This window comes from Phycodurus eques, chromosome 8 (assembly GCF_024500275.1).
Source record: "Phycodurus eques isolate BA_2022a chromosome 8, UOR_Pequ_1.1, whole genome shotgun sequence".
NCBI lineage: Eukaryota > Metazoa > Chordata > Actinopteri > Syngnathiformes > Syngnathidae > Phycodurus > Phycodurus eques.
In genome coordinates this window covers 7,821,509-7,835,650 of record NC_084532.1, presented here as the reverse complement: position 1 = coordinate 7,835,650, position 14,142 = coordinate 7,821,509, and the positions used below count along the sequence as shown (strand labels likewise).

The following is a 14,142-nucleotide window of genomic DNA, read 5'->3' as shown; positions in this document are numbered from 1 at the left end:
ACCGACCGTGCATGTTTTTGGGATGTGGGAGGAAACCGGAGTGCCTGGAGAAAACCCACGCAGGCACGGGGAGAACATGCAAACTCCACACAGGCGGAGCCGGGATTTGAACCCCTATCCTCAGAACTGTGAGGCGGATGTGCTAACCAGTCGTGCACCGTGCCGTGGTCATGCTGGAGAATGTTGCCAGCAATAGAATGTTCTCAATGACGTCTCTAGACTCTTTGATGTTTGCTGCATGTGCTTTGTGTGAACCTGCTCTCATCCGTGAAGAGTGCAGTGCATTATTGGCAAATCTGCCAGTCCTGGTGTACCTGGATTGCGTGGTGTTGGACAGTGAGCACAGGCCCCACTTATGGACGTCGGGCCCTCATACTTGTACCACGTACCCTCAACAGAGTCTGCTTCTGGCATGTTGAGTAGAAACATTCATATTAGTGGCTTGCTGCAGGTCATTTTATAGGGCATTGCTCCCCCTGTTCCTCCTTTCACAACGGAGCATATAGCAGTCCTGCTGATGGTTTGTTGTCCCTCTGTGGCCCCCTCCATATCTCAACAGCAGGTGAAATCGATTCCCAGGCACTGTTGCTCCCTAAATGTACAAGTTGACATCCCAGAAGTATGACTGAAAGGGAGTAACATTCGATGTTGTCTTTATTTGTAATGAGCAGTCTATATCATGGAGTATGATATATTTCCTCTAAACGCAGGTTTGAACATTGCACTTTTTGACACGTTACTCTATTAGCGTGACGTGCAGTGTACGGTTTTTCAAACGTATACTTGGTACATCAGTTTCCATCCATGGCTGCGACGTTCTGTTGCCACTAGAGGGAGCAAGCAGCTTGGTTGCAAAACGCAGCCGTGTATATACGGCTCAGGCAAAAAAAAAAAACTGGTTTTGGTATACAGTATTAGATTTTTTTCTAAGTAAACGCTCTAATAGTTGGTGGTTTGAGCAGTAAGGGCAAAATAATTTTTTAAATGCATTTTTAGTTTTTTGTATTCAAATGCCGTGGGTTATTATTATTATTATATTTAAACAGCATCTTGTTTTATTTACCACTGATGCTGTTTAATCATTTACATTGTGTAGTGTAGTACTTTATTGTTTAAATGTTTAAGTTCACACTAAAAATGGATTGACAGAATTAAATGTGCAGCTCATGTATTTGTCATATTAATTGCTTCACTGTAACTTGTGAATTACAATGTAGTCAGACATGTTGTGGTTTATCTATCAATACTTGTGGTAAATACGTGTAGTAAAAGGTTTCTTGGCTGCTCCATTATTGGTGCCACATTTTAGGTTTGAGATTACAATTTCTTGGGTGGAAAAAAATAAAATAATGCAGGTTTTATTTTATTGCCGCTAGGTGGCAGGTAGTATACTTATCCATCCATCCATTTTCTGAGCCGCCTCACCTCACAAGGGTCGCGGGAATTTACCATATTGTGACCCTAATATTAGTCTAAAGTTGATCAACCAAAGCATTTTTAACCCATTTAATACCAAAACATGTCCTTCAAAACATATGATAACATATCGACCGCTCTACTACAGTAACAGTCCTTTTATAGTGAAGAAAACATCACTCAGTTGAATGTTGGGTGTTACTTTACTTTGTAAATTAGATGTAATACTCTTGTATTGATGTAATTAGTAAAATAGGCATGAGTCACAACCTTTGTTGAAACCAAAACAAAACAAAAAATCATCAGATTAGTGCAGCAGAAAAAAAGTGAAAAGAATCCCTCCAAAAGTCAACAGACTAAGTGCTATTACCACACAGTGTACACCATTGTTAAGAAAGAGCAACCAAAAAAAGCCATGGTAAAATGTCATGATAAAACCCTTTCTATTTAATTAGCGGGGAATTGGTATTATGGCGAGGAGGTGTAGAATGTCAGGTTCTGACAAAATAATTAGCCGAGATCAATAAAAGTGAATCACCCACTGGCCAAAAACTTGCACAGTAACAATTTTGAGAATGACGCTTGCAGCAATGACACTTTTCAGCTGTTTGTCGGTACAATTCCTTATAATTGTCATACGTTTAAGCGCATTTGCCAGAGTGTACGATATATAACGAGATTGAAGTTGGCACAAACTTGTCTATGATTCAACAGTAACGGGTGGGTTAGGGAGGAAGACGGAGCATGTTTAAGAATTAGTGTTTACTGGCGTTGCAAGCCTTTCCTCTGAACAGAACAAACCAAATTCTTTCCATGCTCCATCACTGCCTGCCTGCCCATATGCAAGCATCACCTCCTGATGTCATTTCCTCAGCTCGCTGAGAAGCAGCACAGTCTAAACAGTGTTAGACTTTAACATACAGCACGTCGAATACAGGTTTTAACACATGCAAACTACACATACAGTAATAGGCTTCCTGTGATTTGTTATCTATATATTATTATATTATAAGTTTTCATTCTTAACTGCATTCAACATGAATTTAATAAAAACAATGACTACAATACAGTGTTGTTCAACTGCCAAACACAAATAGCCTGAAATTAATTCTGTTCTGTAAATACATTTTAAGAGAAGTTAATGTAATCGTTTTAAGGAAGAAAATGTGTCTGACCCTAATAGTATGATTTGTCCCTCAATAAAAATACCAAATCTGCTTAATTATTCAGTGACCATGACTATTTCACCAAGTCTTGGACTCTGTTCAGTTGTTGGCCTTCTGGTTGATGAGCACAGAGCAGCATGTAAGCGCGCCGTCCACTTTCACTTTCTCACTGTTGGACACAGGGATCAGCATGTGGTCCTTCAACTTCTCAAACACCTATGGAAAGAATGGAAATAGGTTAGTGCGCACACCTGATCCACAATCCATACCAGTAAGTGGCGGCAATGCACTCACTGTAAATGTTTCTTGCCAGACACCATAAAACACGAGAAAAAAGAAGAATGAAAAGAAAGAATGACTAATATATGATCCTATTGCTGTTGTCTTGATCACCTCTAATCCAACTTAGTAGATAATGTAAATTTAGATCAACAAGAAGATAAGTGATAAAGAAACCAGATGGATAGATGATGGATGGAAAGATTTAAAGTATTATTACTGTTGTTTTAGTCTGCAGAACTGCACTGCGCCATACTGGGTTGCATTCACCTTTTTTTGTGAACATGTCAATTCAATTACAATAAAGAACTACTGCGGGGGAAGTCGTAAGTCACTGGTAGTTCTTAGATGTCTGCCAGAACTACTGTAGGAATCACAGTAACAACTTATGGGGAAACATAAGTACAACACAAATACAAAGAAGAACACGACATAATTCAAGCCAAACTATAAAGGTATTGTGGAAAACATAGTGCTCTACTGGGTTATCAACCTAAGAAAAGAGCACTTAACACTGATGATGAAACTACACCAATCAGTCATAATATTAGGCACAAGCGCACAATCTGACTGGGTCCAACACAGTATTTGTGCCAAGAAATTGTCTCAAACTCTCATCTCAGAAATTGTGCCTTTATTGTACTAATAATGCTGAGTTTTGATTGACACAGACATAGATTTATTCAACCAGTATCAATATCAAACCCATGAGCTAAAAGGCATTGTGTGTGGAACTAACCCAGTTGACTTAATATTTATTAATTAATGTTTCAGCTAAACGTTAAATATAGCATTGTTCAAATTGTTATTTGGTATTGTTTTATCACATCAAATGGTTTATATGTGCAAGTTTGAACTTGACTTGACTTGATTATTTTCAAGGGTACACATGTGAACTCCACATTTTGGTACAAAAAGTAACTTCGCACATCACCTGGGATTTAAAAATGTTTTTTTTAATTGTTTTTTATGGATGGAACAATTCAATCATTCATCTTCTGTACCACTTATCCTCACTAGGGTCGTGGGCGTGCTGGAGCCTATCCCAGCTATCGTCAGGCGAGAGGCGGGGTAACACCCTGAACTGGTCGCCAGCCAATCGCAGGGCACACGTAGCCAAACAAACATTCGCAATCACATGCACACCTACGGGAAATTTAGAGTCTTCAATTAACCTTTTTGTGATGAGGGAGGAGACCAGAGTAAACCCACGCAGGCACGCGGAGAACATGCAAACTCCACACAGGCGAGGCCGGATTTGAACTCGGGTCCTCAGAACTGTGAGGCAGATGTGCTAAGCAGTCGTTCACTGTGCTGCCGTGGATGGAATGAAATGCTATAAAACGTTGATCCCTTTCCTTACCCACCGATGAGGCACAAGGTTAGTGTTTGTGATACTGTGAGACAACGTTTATGTGAATTTTGTCCCAATTCATTGTGATGTAAAGTTGCTACGGTGAGGTTTTAGCTCAATGTTAAGCTTTGGAATTTCTGTCATCGGCTCTTTCGTCGGTTTGAAGACTAAAATAAACGCTAAAAACCCTCAGTGCAAAAGTGCAATCAACCATTTACCTTGTGAGCTGTCTCAATGTTGGCATAAACATATTTTATATTTTTCACTCACCCAATTGACTGCGAGTTGACTTCACTGAAGCTCCACGCGATGTAGGCTGAGGCTCGGTACACATCATGAAAGCCACCATTGCACAATATAATCTTATTCCAAGTGTTGCTCTGTCATCAATTTTAACAAAGTTAAGACACACTTTTGTTCGCCGCCGCCGCCGTTGGGCGCAAGCACGTCTTTATGCGTGTTCTTATTCATTGGTTTTCGCCAAAATGTTTAAATTTGAACGATTCCGGGAGAACCGGAACGTTAGTTCTGGGAGAATCGGTTTCTGGATTCTTGATGTCCAACCTTACTTATGAGGAAGACCCATTCTATTTCATGATGAATGTGCGTCAAGGGCGGCACGGTGGACGACTGGTTAGAGCGTCAGCCTCGCAGTTCTGAGGACCCGGGTTCAATCCCCGGCCCCGGCTGTGTGGAGTTTGCATGTTGTCCCCGTGCCTGCGTGGGTTTTCTCCGGGCACTCCGGTTTCCTCCCACATCCCAAAAACATGCATTAATTGGAGACTCTAAATTGCCCGTAGGCATGACTGTGAGTGAGAATGGTTGTTTGTTTCGATGTGCCCTGCGATTGGCTGGCAACCAGTTCAGGGTGTACCCCGCCTCCAACCCGATGACAGTTGGGATAGGCTTCAGCACGCCCGCGACCCTAGTAAGGAGAAGCGGCTCAGAAAATGGATGGATGGATGGATGTGCGTCAAGCAAGGTTGATAAAGGAACGATCGAATGAGCTTGGTGTGGAACGACATTTCTGGCCCACACAGGGCCCTGGGCATGGATGGAAAATCCCATGGAGAAACTCCAAAATATTGTAGCATGTCTTCCCAAAAGTGTGTACAAGTATAAAGGGGAAACCTATTTCCAATTTCTTACTAGGTGTATTGGTAATCTGTCTCAATACCTTGTATCCAGCCAATCTCCATAACATATACCTACTCAAAACACCCATGGGCGATGAACACCATTTTTTTCCTATGAGACTTCCAAACTCGGAATGTTTTATAATTAAAGCTTTTACTTCAACCTTGCTGTAAGACTGCAGCAGACCTTGTAGCGCAGCCAGGGAAACTGACAGAACACACTTGATCTCAAGCTGCATTATGGCTTACAAGGCCTCTGGTGGTGAATCCCTTGCTGTTGATGACAGCTCCGTCTCTGTCACATTTATTCTTTTGATCTTTCTAGCTGAGTTCTTATTACTGTGGTTGAAATGTATCTGTTGGGTCGAGGATGGTGCGGTCAAATACAATAGCTGCTCCTATATTTCACTGGGGCTTTTGTCTGCTGTGTTTCTTTATCTCCAGAGTGAGTGATATAAAACTGTCTGCCACTGCCTAGCAATAAATGCCTCCTCTCCGCCTGCTTCAACTCTGCCAATCCTCATGAGGCCCTGCCTTTGTTAATGTGCAGCTCTTGTGCAACTTGACGTTGACTGGATAGATAATTTGTGGCAGAGAGAGAGAGAGAGCAGAAGAAATGTTATTGCACTGGGATATTATTGAAGCTCAGTGACAAGACATAATGGCATAGAACAAAGCCTGGTATTTTACTGCTATATCCATCCATCCATCCATCCATCCATTTTCTGAGCCGCTTCTCCTCACTCAGGGTCGCGGGCGTGCTGGAGCCTATCCCAGCTGTCATCGGGCAGGAGGCGGGGTACACCCTGAACTGGTGGCCAGCCAATCGCAGGGCACATACAAACAAACAACCATTCGCACACACAGTCACACCTACGGGCAATTTAGAGTCTCCAATTCATGCATGTTTTGGGGATGTGGGAGGAAACCGGAGTGCCCGGAGAAAACCCACGCAGGCACGGGGAGAACATGCAAACTCCACACAGGCGGGGACGGGGATTGAACCCCGGTCCTCAGAACTGTGAGGCTGACGCTCTAACCTGTCGGCCACCGTGCCGCCACTCTTAATATTTTTCAACTTTTTATACCACACATTCAAGCCAATTTCTGGTGGGTCATGGAAGAAATATTCATTTCTTACTATGCCAGATGGTCTGTCAAAGCGCTACCAAAGCTGAAAGAATGTGATAGAAAAATAGATTTTATGCTCATGATGAATCCTGTCAGTTTATCTTCTGGGAGAAAAAAACTGACTCTCTGCCACGGGTCTCCGTCCAAATACGCACATTTTTCGGAATCGTTCCTTCTAAAAATAGCTGGCAAGGTTGGGCTTTTAACCACTGAGCACATTTTGAGGTCGAAGTTCTGTACAACCAGGCTGCAGGCTACTGGATTCAATTTCATGAGATTCTTTTCGGGGGGTTTTGAGGCCCACAGGCACCTCAAAACAACACACCTATTAATAAGCCAACGCAATAACATAACAGCCAACAAAACAATGTCCAAGTGAAAGTAAGTAATGCGGTAGTATGAGAGGAATATATGTTATAATGACACTGAAAGCCTTGCTAATCCCAGCATGCTTTGCGGTGCCCATTTGTAACTATATTTAGCTATATTTAGCGGCCATGTTTCTTTAGTGAAACCGTGACTGTGTTGTATAATGAATAATGACAGTCCCGGCCATGTTCCCTGCATTGCCAGTTTTCTGGTGACTTTACTTTTTATATTGTATTGTACATACTGTATATACTTACACACGCACACACGCACACACACACACACACACACACACACACACACACACACACACACACATATATATATATATTTGAATTACACACATATATACACAGCAGCTGAAATAAGTGTTTAACAAATCTCCGTTTTTCTCATTAAATATATTTCCACAGGTGCTCTTAACCTTAAAATTTCACCAGATGTTGGGAACAACCCAAGTAATCCATACATAAAAAGAAAGAACAAATAAACTCAGAAATTAAGTTGTGTGTAATAATGTGATATCCATCCATCCATCCATCCATTTTCTGTACCGTAGTGATAGAGAGATGAAGCTTCATGAAGCATTATAACTCTTCAGCCATTGGTTCGAGTAATAGTTCATTTCTTGACACTTCATCGCACACGAAACCACATGCTGGCCATGTGCATAATCACAGGCAGCTGTATCTTTACCACATACAGTATGTGCTGCGTTGCATTTTTGCGTCTTTTTGGCTCTCGTAAATGACTATGTATTAGAAAACAATGTTTGATCAAGTCATTTCCCGACATAAAGTGTAAAATATATTATTTTTGAACGTATTCTGTGTGCTTAAAATGTTCATCACCACTGGTATGGCAGGTTGTATAATGCTTTTCTGTCACTTTGGGAAAATGGCATGGGCTTAAGAGGGGAGAGGATTTTGAAAGTGCTTATTTAGACATTTTTGTGTTAAGTGATTCATTCAAGTGCAAGATTTTTAAATTGGTGTACAGTAATCTTTCCTATCCCAGTGAGGTTTCATTTTACCTTGCTTTCTGTGAACACAATATATACTTTCAACATGAATAAAATAAGAAATGGCCTAAAATCCAGTTTTTTTTCAATGGAGTCTTGCGTGATGAGCGTGCATACAGGCAATGGCGGCAGAGTACATTACTCACTGTTTTCCTTGTGACAACAGTACTTGCTAAAGCTACTGCAGCATTGATACACTGTAGCATTTCCTTTACAAGTGCATAATAAATTATATTAAGTAATGTAATTTAATGAATAGACTCAAAAATGAGTGGTAAACCTTTTTTTTTTTTGTCAGAACTACATGTTTTACAATATTGGAGATCTTGGCAGTGTCATGAAAATAGCACATCCTGCACTTCAAAGGAACTGTCAGTAGTTCTTGTAACTAGTAGCCACTGGCTCCAACACCTCTATCTTGTTTTGACATTAGTGACAATTACCTCTTTGCCAGCTCTTGGCACTTTAACCTATTTGTGTGTGGTATTGTAGTGGTGACTCAAATCCCTTTACTGGATAATTTCAATTTAAGCACACTATTTGTGATTATTGAGCAAAATATCACCTTTACACTTTCTGGATATTCCTCTCTTGTACAATGCAGAAGCACCTGTCCTTTATTGGGCAGGTTCATGTAGATGCAGTTGGCAGCAAGGTCATCGGGCACTGTCAGTTTGTCATAATGATGATCGCTCATTTGTTGCATGATCTACAAACACAGGATATGGACATTAGGACAAAGAGATACAGTAATTGCCTATGAGAGTCCACATGAGTTGTAGAGATACAGACAGACTGAGTGAAAAGCAAGGCCACAATACTATGTGAGCATCACATTGCTCTGCAAAACCACTCTGAGACCTGTGGGGGGAGGAGGAGGGGCATTAATGGAGAACACAAGAGCAGACATTCTTCTTCGGCAGATGTCATATTATTTATGTAATCTAATGGTGAAGGTGGGATGGGAGGAGCAAGACAGAGGCTGAGATGACTCCCATGCTGCCAAGAGGAAGTGGGGTTGGAAGGTGGTCAGTGGGTAGGATGTTATGACCAGAGGAGAAGCAACTGTCTCTTAATATATATGAGCAGAACATGTGTGGATGGATACCACTGAGACAAAAGCTGTGTGTGTGTGTGTGTGTGTGTGTGTGTGTATGCATGTCACCAGTTCAAAAAAAAGAACAAAAAAATCTATGATCATTTATTTTTTATAAAAAACACAACAACTGGGTTATATGTCTTAGTCTGAGGATGGTGATTTGTCTTCTACTGTTCTAACGACTAAAGCACAAATAAAAGTTTGATTCACGTTGAGGTTTATCTTTGTGGATTTCAGCAAATGTGGTGACAGACACAAAGGTGCGCGTGTAAAGGGGTTTTGTTTCACAATGGGCCAAAGATGTTTTCATGAAACATCTCACTGCCTGCGTTTGCCGTTAGAGCAACAAGCACGGACAACGTTACCCTGTCTTCCTTTACACATATAGTAGTACAATTTAAGTTTGTACCTTGCTATTGTACTGTGTGGAAAATAAATGTGCTTGGCATCTAAATAAAACCCAGACGTTAAATGTGCTGTCAAGGTAAAACGTGGTTTTCCTTTCCCAAGAAAATTACTCTGGGTTGCAAGAAGTGACATATTTTCTTTCTGTGGGAGACAGCCCAAGTGACTCTTTGAGTATTAAAGGTTGCCGACCCCTGGTCTAAGTGAAAGATGAAGAAATGTGCTGCTGTAGCAAATGCTATGGACTCGATATAAGGATAAAATTAAAAGAACAATCAAGTATTGCATTTTGTACATCCAAATATCCATCCATCCATTTTCTGTGCCGCTTATTCTCACTAGGGTCATGGGAGCCTATCCCAGCTGACTCTAGGCGAGAGGCAGGGTACACCCTGAACTGGTCGCCAGCCAATCACATATGAACAAACAACCGTTCGCGCACACATTCACACCTACGGGCAATTTAGAGTCTTCAATTGACCAAGCATGCATGTTTATGGGATGTGGGGGGAAACAGGAGTGCCCGTACAAAACCCACCCAGGCACGGGGAGAACATGCAAACTCCACACAGGTGGGGACGGGGATTGAACCCCGATCCTCAGAACTATGAGACACATGTGCTAACCAGTCGCCCACCGTGCCGCCCATCCAAATAGTGAACTATTTGATCAATAGCGATCCTGTTAAAGACTGAAGCTGCAAATTAGTTTCAGCTTAAAGGTGACCAAAGTTTTGACAAGGCTAAGTGTGCAGGAAATGAAAATACGTTCCCGTAATATCTTGTGCTGTGCTCGAAAGACCTGTGCGTGCGTGCGCGTGCGCGTGTGTGTGTGAACAGACAGTACAGAAAGGTCTCCAGGGGGTAGGGGTGGATGCGGCAGCGCTAAATGAAAACAATCTTCATGTGCGTGACCGCAGAAACCGCCTCTCACACACAGTGGGATTAGAAGAAGTAGGTGGGAGGCGAAATGTTGACTCCACCAAAGATCACATTTGTTCCTGCATCACACGTTTTGTTGAACATTTACTTTTTGTTGCAAAATATATTATAATAATAGATAATAAAATGGATTTGGATGAGCCTTGCAATAATATCGTGCATTTATTGGATAATATAATTTCAACAACTTGTTATAAAACCCTTGGAGTTTGATGATTGAACAAACTCAACGAAAACACACAATTTCTTTGAAACAGATCATATTCTTTTGTTCAACAGGGATATGGCATGAAGCCAAAATCCTTAAAACAACAACAACAACAACATGGAATGAGCACTTCAAATGCCTCTAAAATCCTCCATAACAAATACATTCAGTGTAAAAACAATTGATGACTAAAGTACATGACCTATTCTTCTGCCCACAATGCTCTTCTCACGAATAATCTTCCATTTGCACTATTTAAGTTGACTTTTTAGGCGAACTGGTGAAAGTCCTGGTAATGACTTGAAGAACCCTTGGACTTTCAGACTGTAGGAGCTTATTGGTGGATATTTTTAACTGAAACCTTTCAGCCAATCAGAAAAGGGGTTCCCCAAGTACAAGACAAAATAAGTGGAAGAGGACATACATTGAGCAATAATCAAGTTACTGTTTTACACTAATTTGAAGGCGTTTTTGCCCAGATTTTCTATAGGTGATATCACACAAAAGCGTTCCCCAAAGAGACGCAAAAAAAATCAATTTCATTTTGACAGACTTTTGGGGAAATCTGGTCACGTTGTTACTAACAGTCCTCATCTAAACGGGAGACATGGTAGTTTTGTCTTTATAAACTTTACGCTTATGAAAATTATTTTTTTTCTTCTAATATTTTGTTCAATAAAGTTATTTTGCTTTGCACTGAAAACAACTTGCAGCAGTATTAATCCACTTTGTGTTTCTTATCAAAGATGCAGTCAGTGCCTGGAGAACTGTGGCCTGTTCACGGATGTTTTTATTATTTATAATGAAATACATATTTTACAGGAATTGTTTGAGTTGACAAACCATAGCCATAACCATCATCATAGGTATGGCTTAGCTTCTCTGAGTAAGCTTGTTTATGGAATTCTGAATTTGGTAAGACAAACTCTTGACTTTGTAGATTACATTGTTTTTTTAAAGGTATTTAAACATTTTAGGATGAAAGGTCGAAAGGAGAAGCTGGTCTTGCGAATCTGATCCTTTTATGCTGCGCCGTGTAGTTGTTTACATCTATTTTAGGCATGTGCACATGCAACTTCTTTCAATGGATCAGTAAATGTAAGCACAGTAAACGGATACGGGGCATTCGAAAATGGTGCAATCAGACAGTTGAACAATTGTACCTTGGCTTTACATTGGGACTGGATATTGAGACTCTTTTGTTTTAAAAAGGGAGAGAGTCAAATTTGTGAACCGCTTTTGTCTTCAGCTGCTGCTGTCTACCACTTCAGCTGACTCAGGGAATCTCCGCTAATGTAGCAGGCAGAGAAGCCTTGTGCCACATATCTTTGGTTCTGAGGCACAACTCAGTTTGAGACCTTCACTGCACTGTAATATGCTGGTGACTAATACACAGTATAAACATCCTCCAGGGGAACCCTAAACAGCATAACTTGGTGACCTCATGACAGAGACTGGGCTGGGCTGAGTAAGGGGTGCCTGGTGGTGAGCTAAAGTGAGGGGGGGCTGGAACCTTGTATGGTATTTAAAGAGAATTACTTCATGGGAGAAGCTCGGTGGTGAAAGCGATTGACGGATGATGAAATCCATCTGGTCAATCTAAACACAAGATTATACAAATATTTACATGAGTCCGGAGGCTATCTCTTCTACAAAACCTGAACCACATTGCAAAACAACACAGCACATGAGGTCAAAATCTTTATTCTACAGATTTAGAGGTCAAAACAGTGAGTTTCATCCATTCCCAATATCTCTTATCCTGTTCAGGGTCGCGGGGCGCTGGAGCCTATCCCAGCTGACTTCAGGCTAAATGCAGAATACACCCTGAACTGGTCGCCAGCCAGTCGCAGGGCACATATAGACACGGACAATCATTCGCACTCACATGCACAAGGTCACTAACCCACGCCGCCCGCAACAAAGTCAGGTCAATGTACCACCACCAGAGATGGGGGGGACTCGAGTCTATTGACTGTCTATTGACCAGTTTTATGACTTGTGAATTGCTTGCCAAATACTTCAGAAAGAGTTGACTTGACTTTAGACTTGGTAGCCAAGAGACTTGACTTGACTTTGACTTGAACTACATAACTTGACAAATCATCCCGTTTAGAGTTGGAAATATGCATTTTAATTGAGACAGTTTGCCTTTTTACTAAGTGAGAAACATTTTGGGGGTCATTCGCGCCAACCTGGCAACACAGCCTGTGCTGTTGCACACTTGTCACTGTGACGTAACCACCTGCAGGAACAATGATGGAAGTTAAAAAAAAAAAAAAATACAATTTGGATTCAAGGATTATGTTGTCGATGAATTCTGCAAAAAGAGGATGGCAACCTGCATGGTTTGCAACTCGTGCATTAAAGACACAACAAGAAATACATCAAACTTCATTCATCACCACAAAACTCACAAAGACAGGTTAGCTAATTTAACAGTTTAGCGAGCTGGTCAAACATTAAGTTTCACAGACTGGTTTGGGATGATTAAAAATAAAAATGATGTAATTGTGAACATTTTAGTCAAGCTAAGCAATGTAACTAGAGGTGTGATGGTTTATGATAACTGTCCGAACCTTTCGTTTCGGTTCATAGGCACACAAAAGTCTCTCTCTTTTTTCTCTCTCTCTCGTGCGCTCCAGAGCAGAAAATAGCACCTAAAATATAAGGTGCGGAGATGTTTGCGGGCATGACGAAAGCGCTAGAAGAAGCCAGGTTGTTGTAGGTCTGCTGTATGGGAGCACTTTGCATTACGATCAAAAATGTTGACAAAAGTGTGATCCACAAATTAGTAAGTACAGTACAAACTGTGAGTAGCTACATGTGAATATAATTTTCATACTACTGAACGTGTTTATTGAAGTTTTGCCATTAAAATGGCATCTGTTGTGTTGGCTCTGTGATAAAGCTGTCTGCAGTATGTTTTTAAAATTGAGACCACAGCATATGAAACATAACCTTTATTCTAATGACAATTGTCAATTGTCCAGAGTCAGTGCTTCAAAATAAATTAACAAACACGACTGAGTGGTTTAATTAAAATAGAGGAGACAGGCGGACTGGAAATTCTGTTCACATTACTTTTTTTTGAAGGATTGCAACATTTTTATGCCATGTATTATAGCTTAATTATAAATCTCTTTAATGCTCCATTAGCCCATTAGGTACACATCAAATTATGTTTGACCAACAGAAGACGGTTTTGGCTTTTACTTAATGGTGTTCTCTTAAGAACCGTAGGAGTTACAAGGCTGTCATCACAAAGTACACCGCATAGTTTGTTCAGAAACAAACAGACATAACAGACTCCTACCTGAGGGATGATGAAAGGACTAACCTGAGAGGTTTTGACATTTAAAGTTTTGGTCATGCCCTTTGATTGGCTGGCGACCAGTTCTGGGTGTACCCCGCCTCTCGCCCAAAGATAGCTGGGATAGGCTCCAGCCCGCCCGGAAACAGAAAATGGATGGATGTTCAAGGCCATTAAAGGTGGTCTGGTTTAAGTTGCATTGGGATGTGTGTTGGTTACTCAGCGCCTTATCCAGTAGGGGGACATCTCGCACAAGGAGGCACCACTGATGGAAAAATTTGGCCAAGGTGAATTTCACCATGCC

At 41.1% G+C, this 14,142-nt stretch overlaps 1 protein-coding gene across 1 annotated transcript in view; it reads right to left on the bottom strand.

Annotated features, from left to right (window-relative positions):
- Positions 1 to 1,600: 1,600 nt before the first annotated feature.
- ddah1 (dimethylarginine dimethylaminohydrolase 1) overlaps positions 1,601 to 14,142 on the bottom strand; it is a 65,569-nt gene continuing 53,027 nt past the window's right edge. Inside the window, exons 5-6 of the mRNA XM_061684369.1 lie at positions 8,438 to 8,581; positions 1,601 to 2,798 (exon numbers count right to left, since the gene is read on the bottom strand). Coding sequence (XP_061540353.1) covers positions 2,682 to 2,798; positions 8,438 to 8,581 — 261 coding nt within the window. The 3' untranslated portion in view covers positions 1,601 to 2,681. The remainder of the gene's footprint in view (positions 2,799 to 8,437; positions 8,582 to 14,142) is intronic.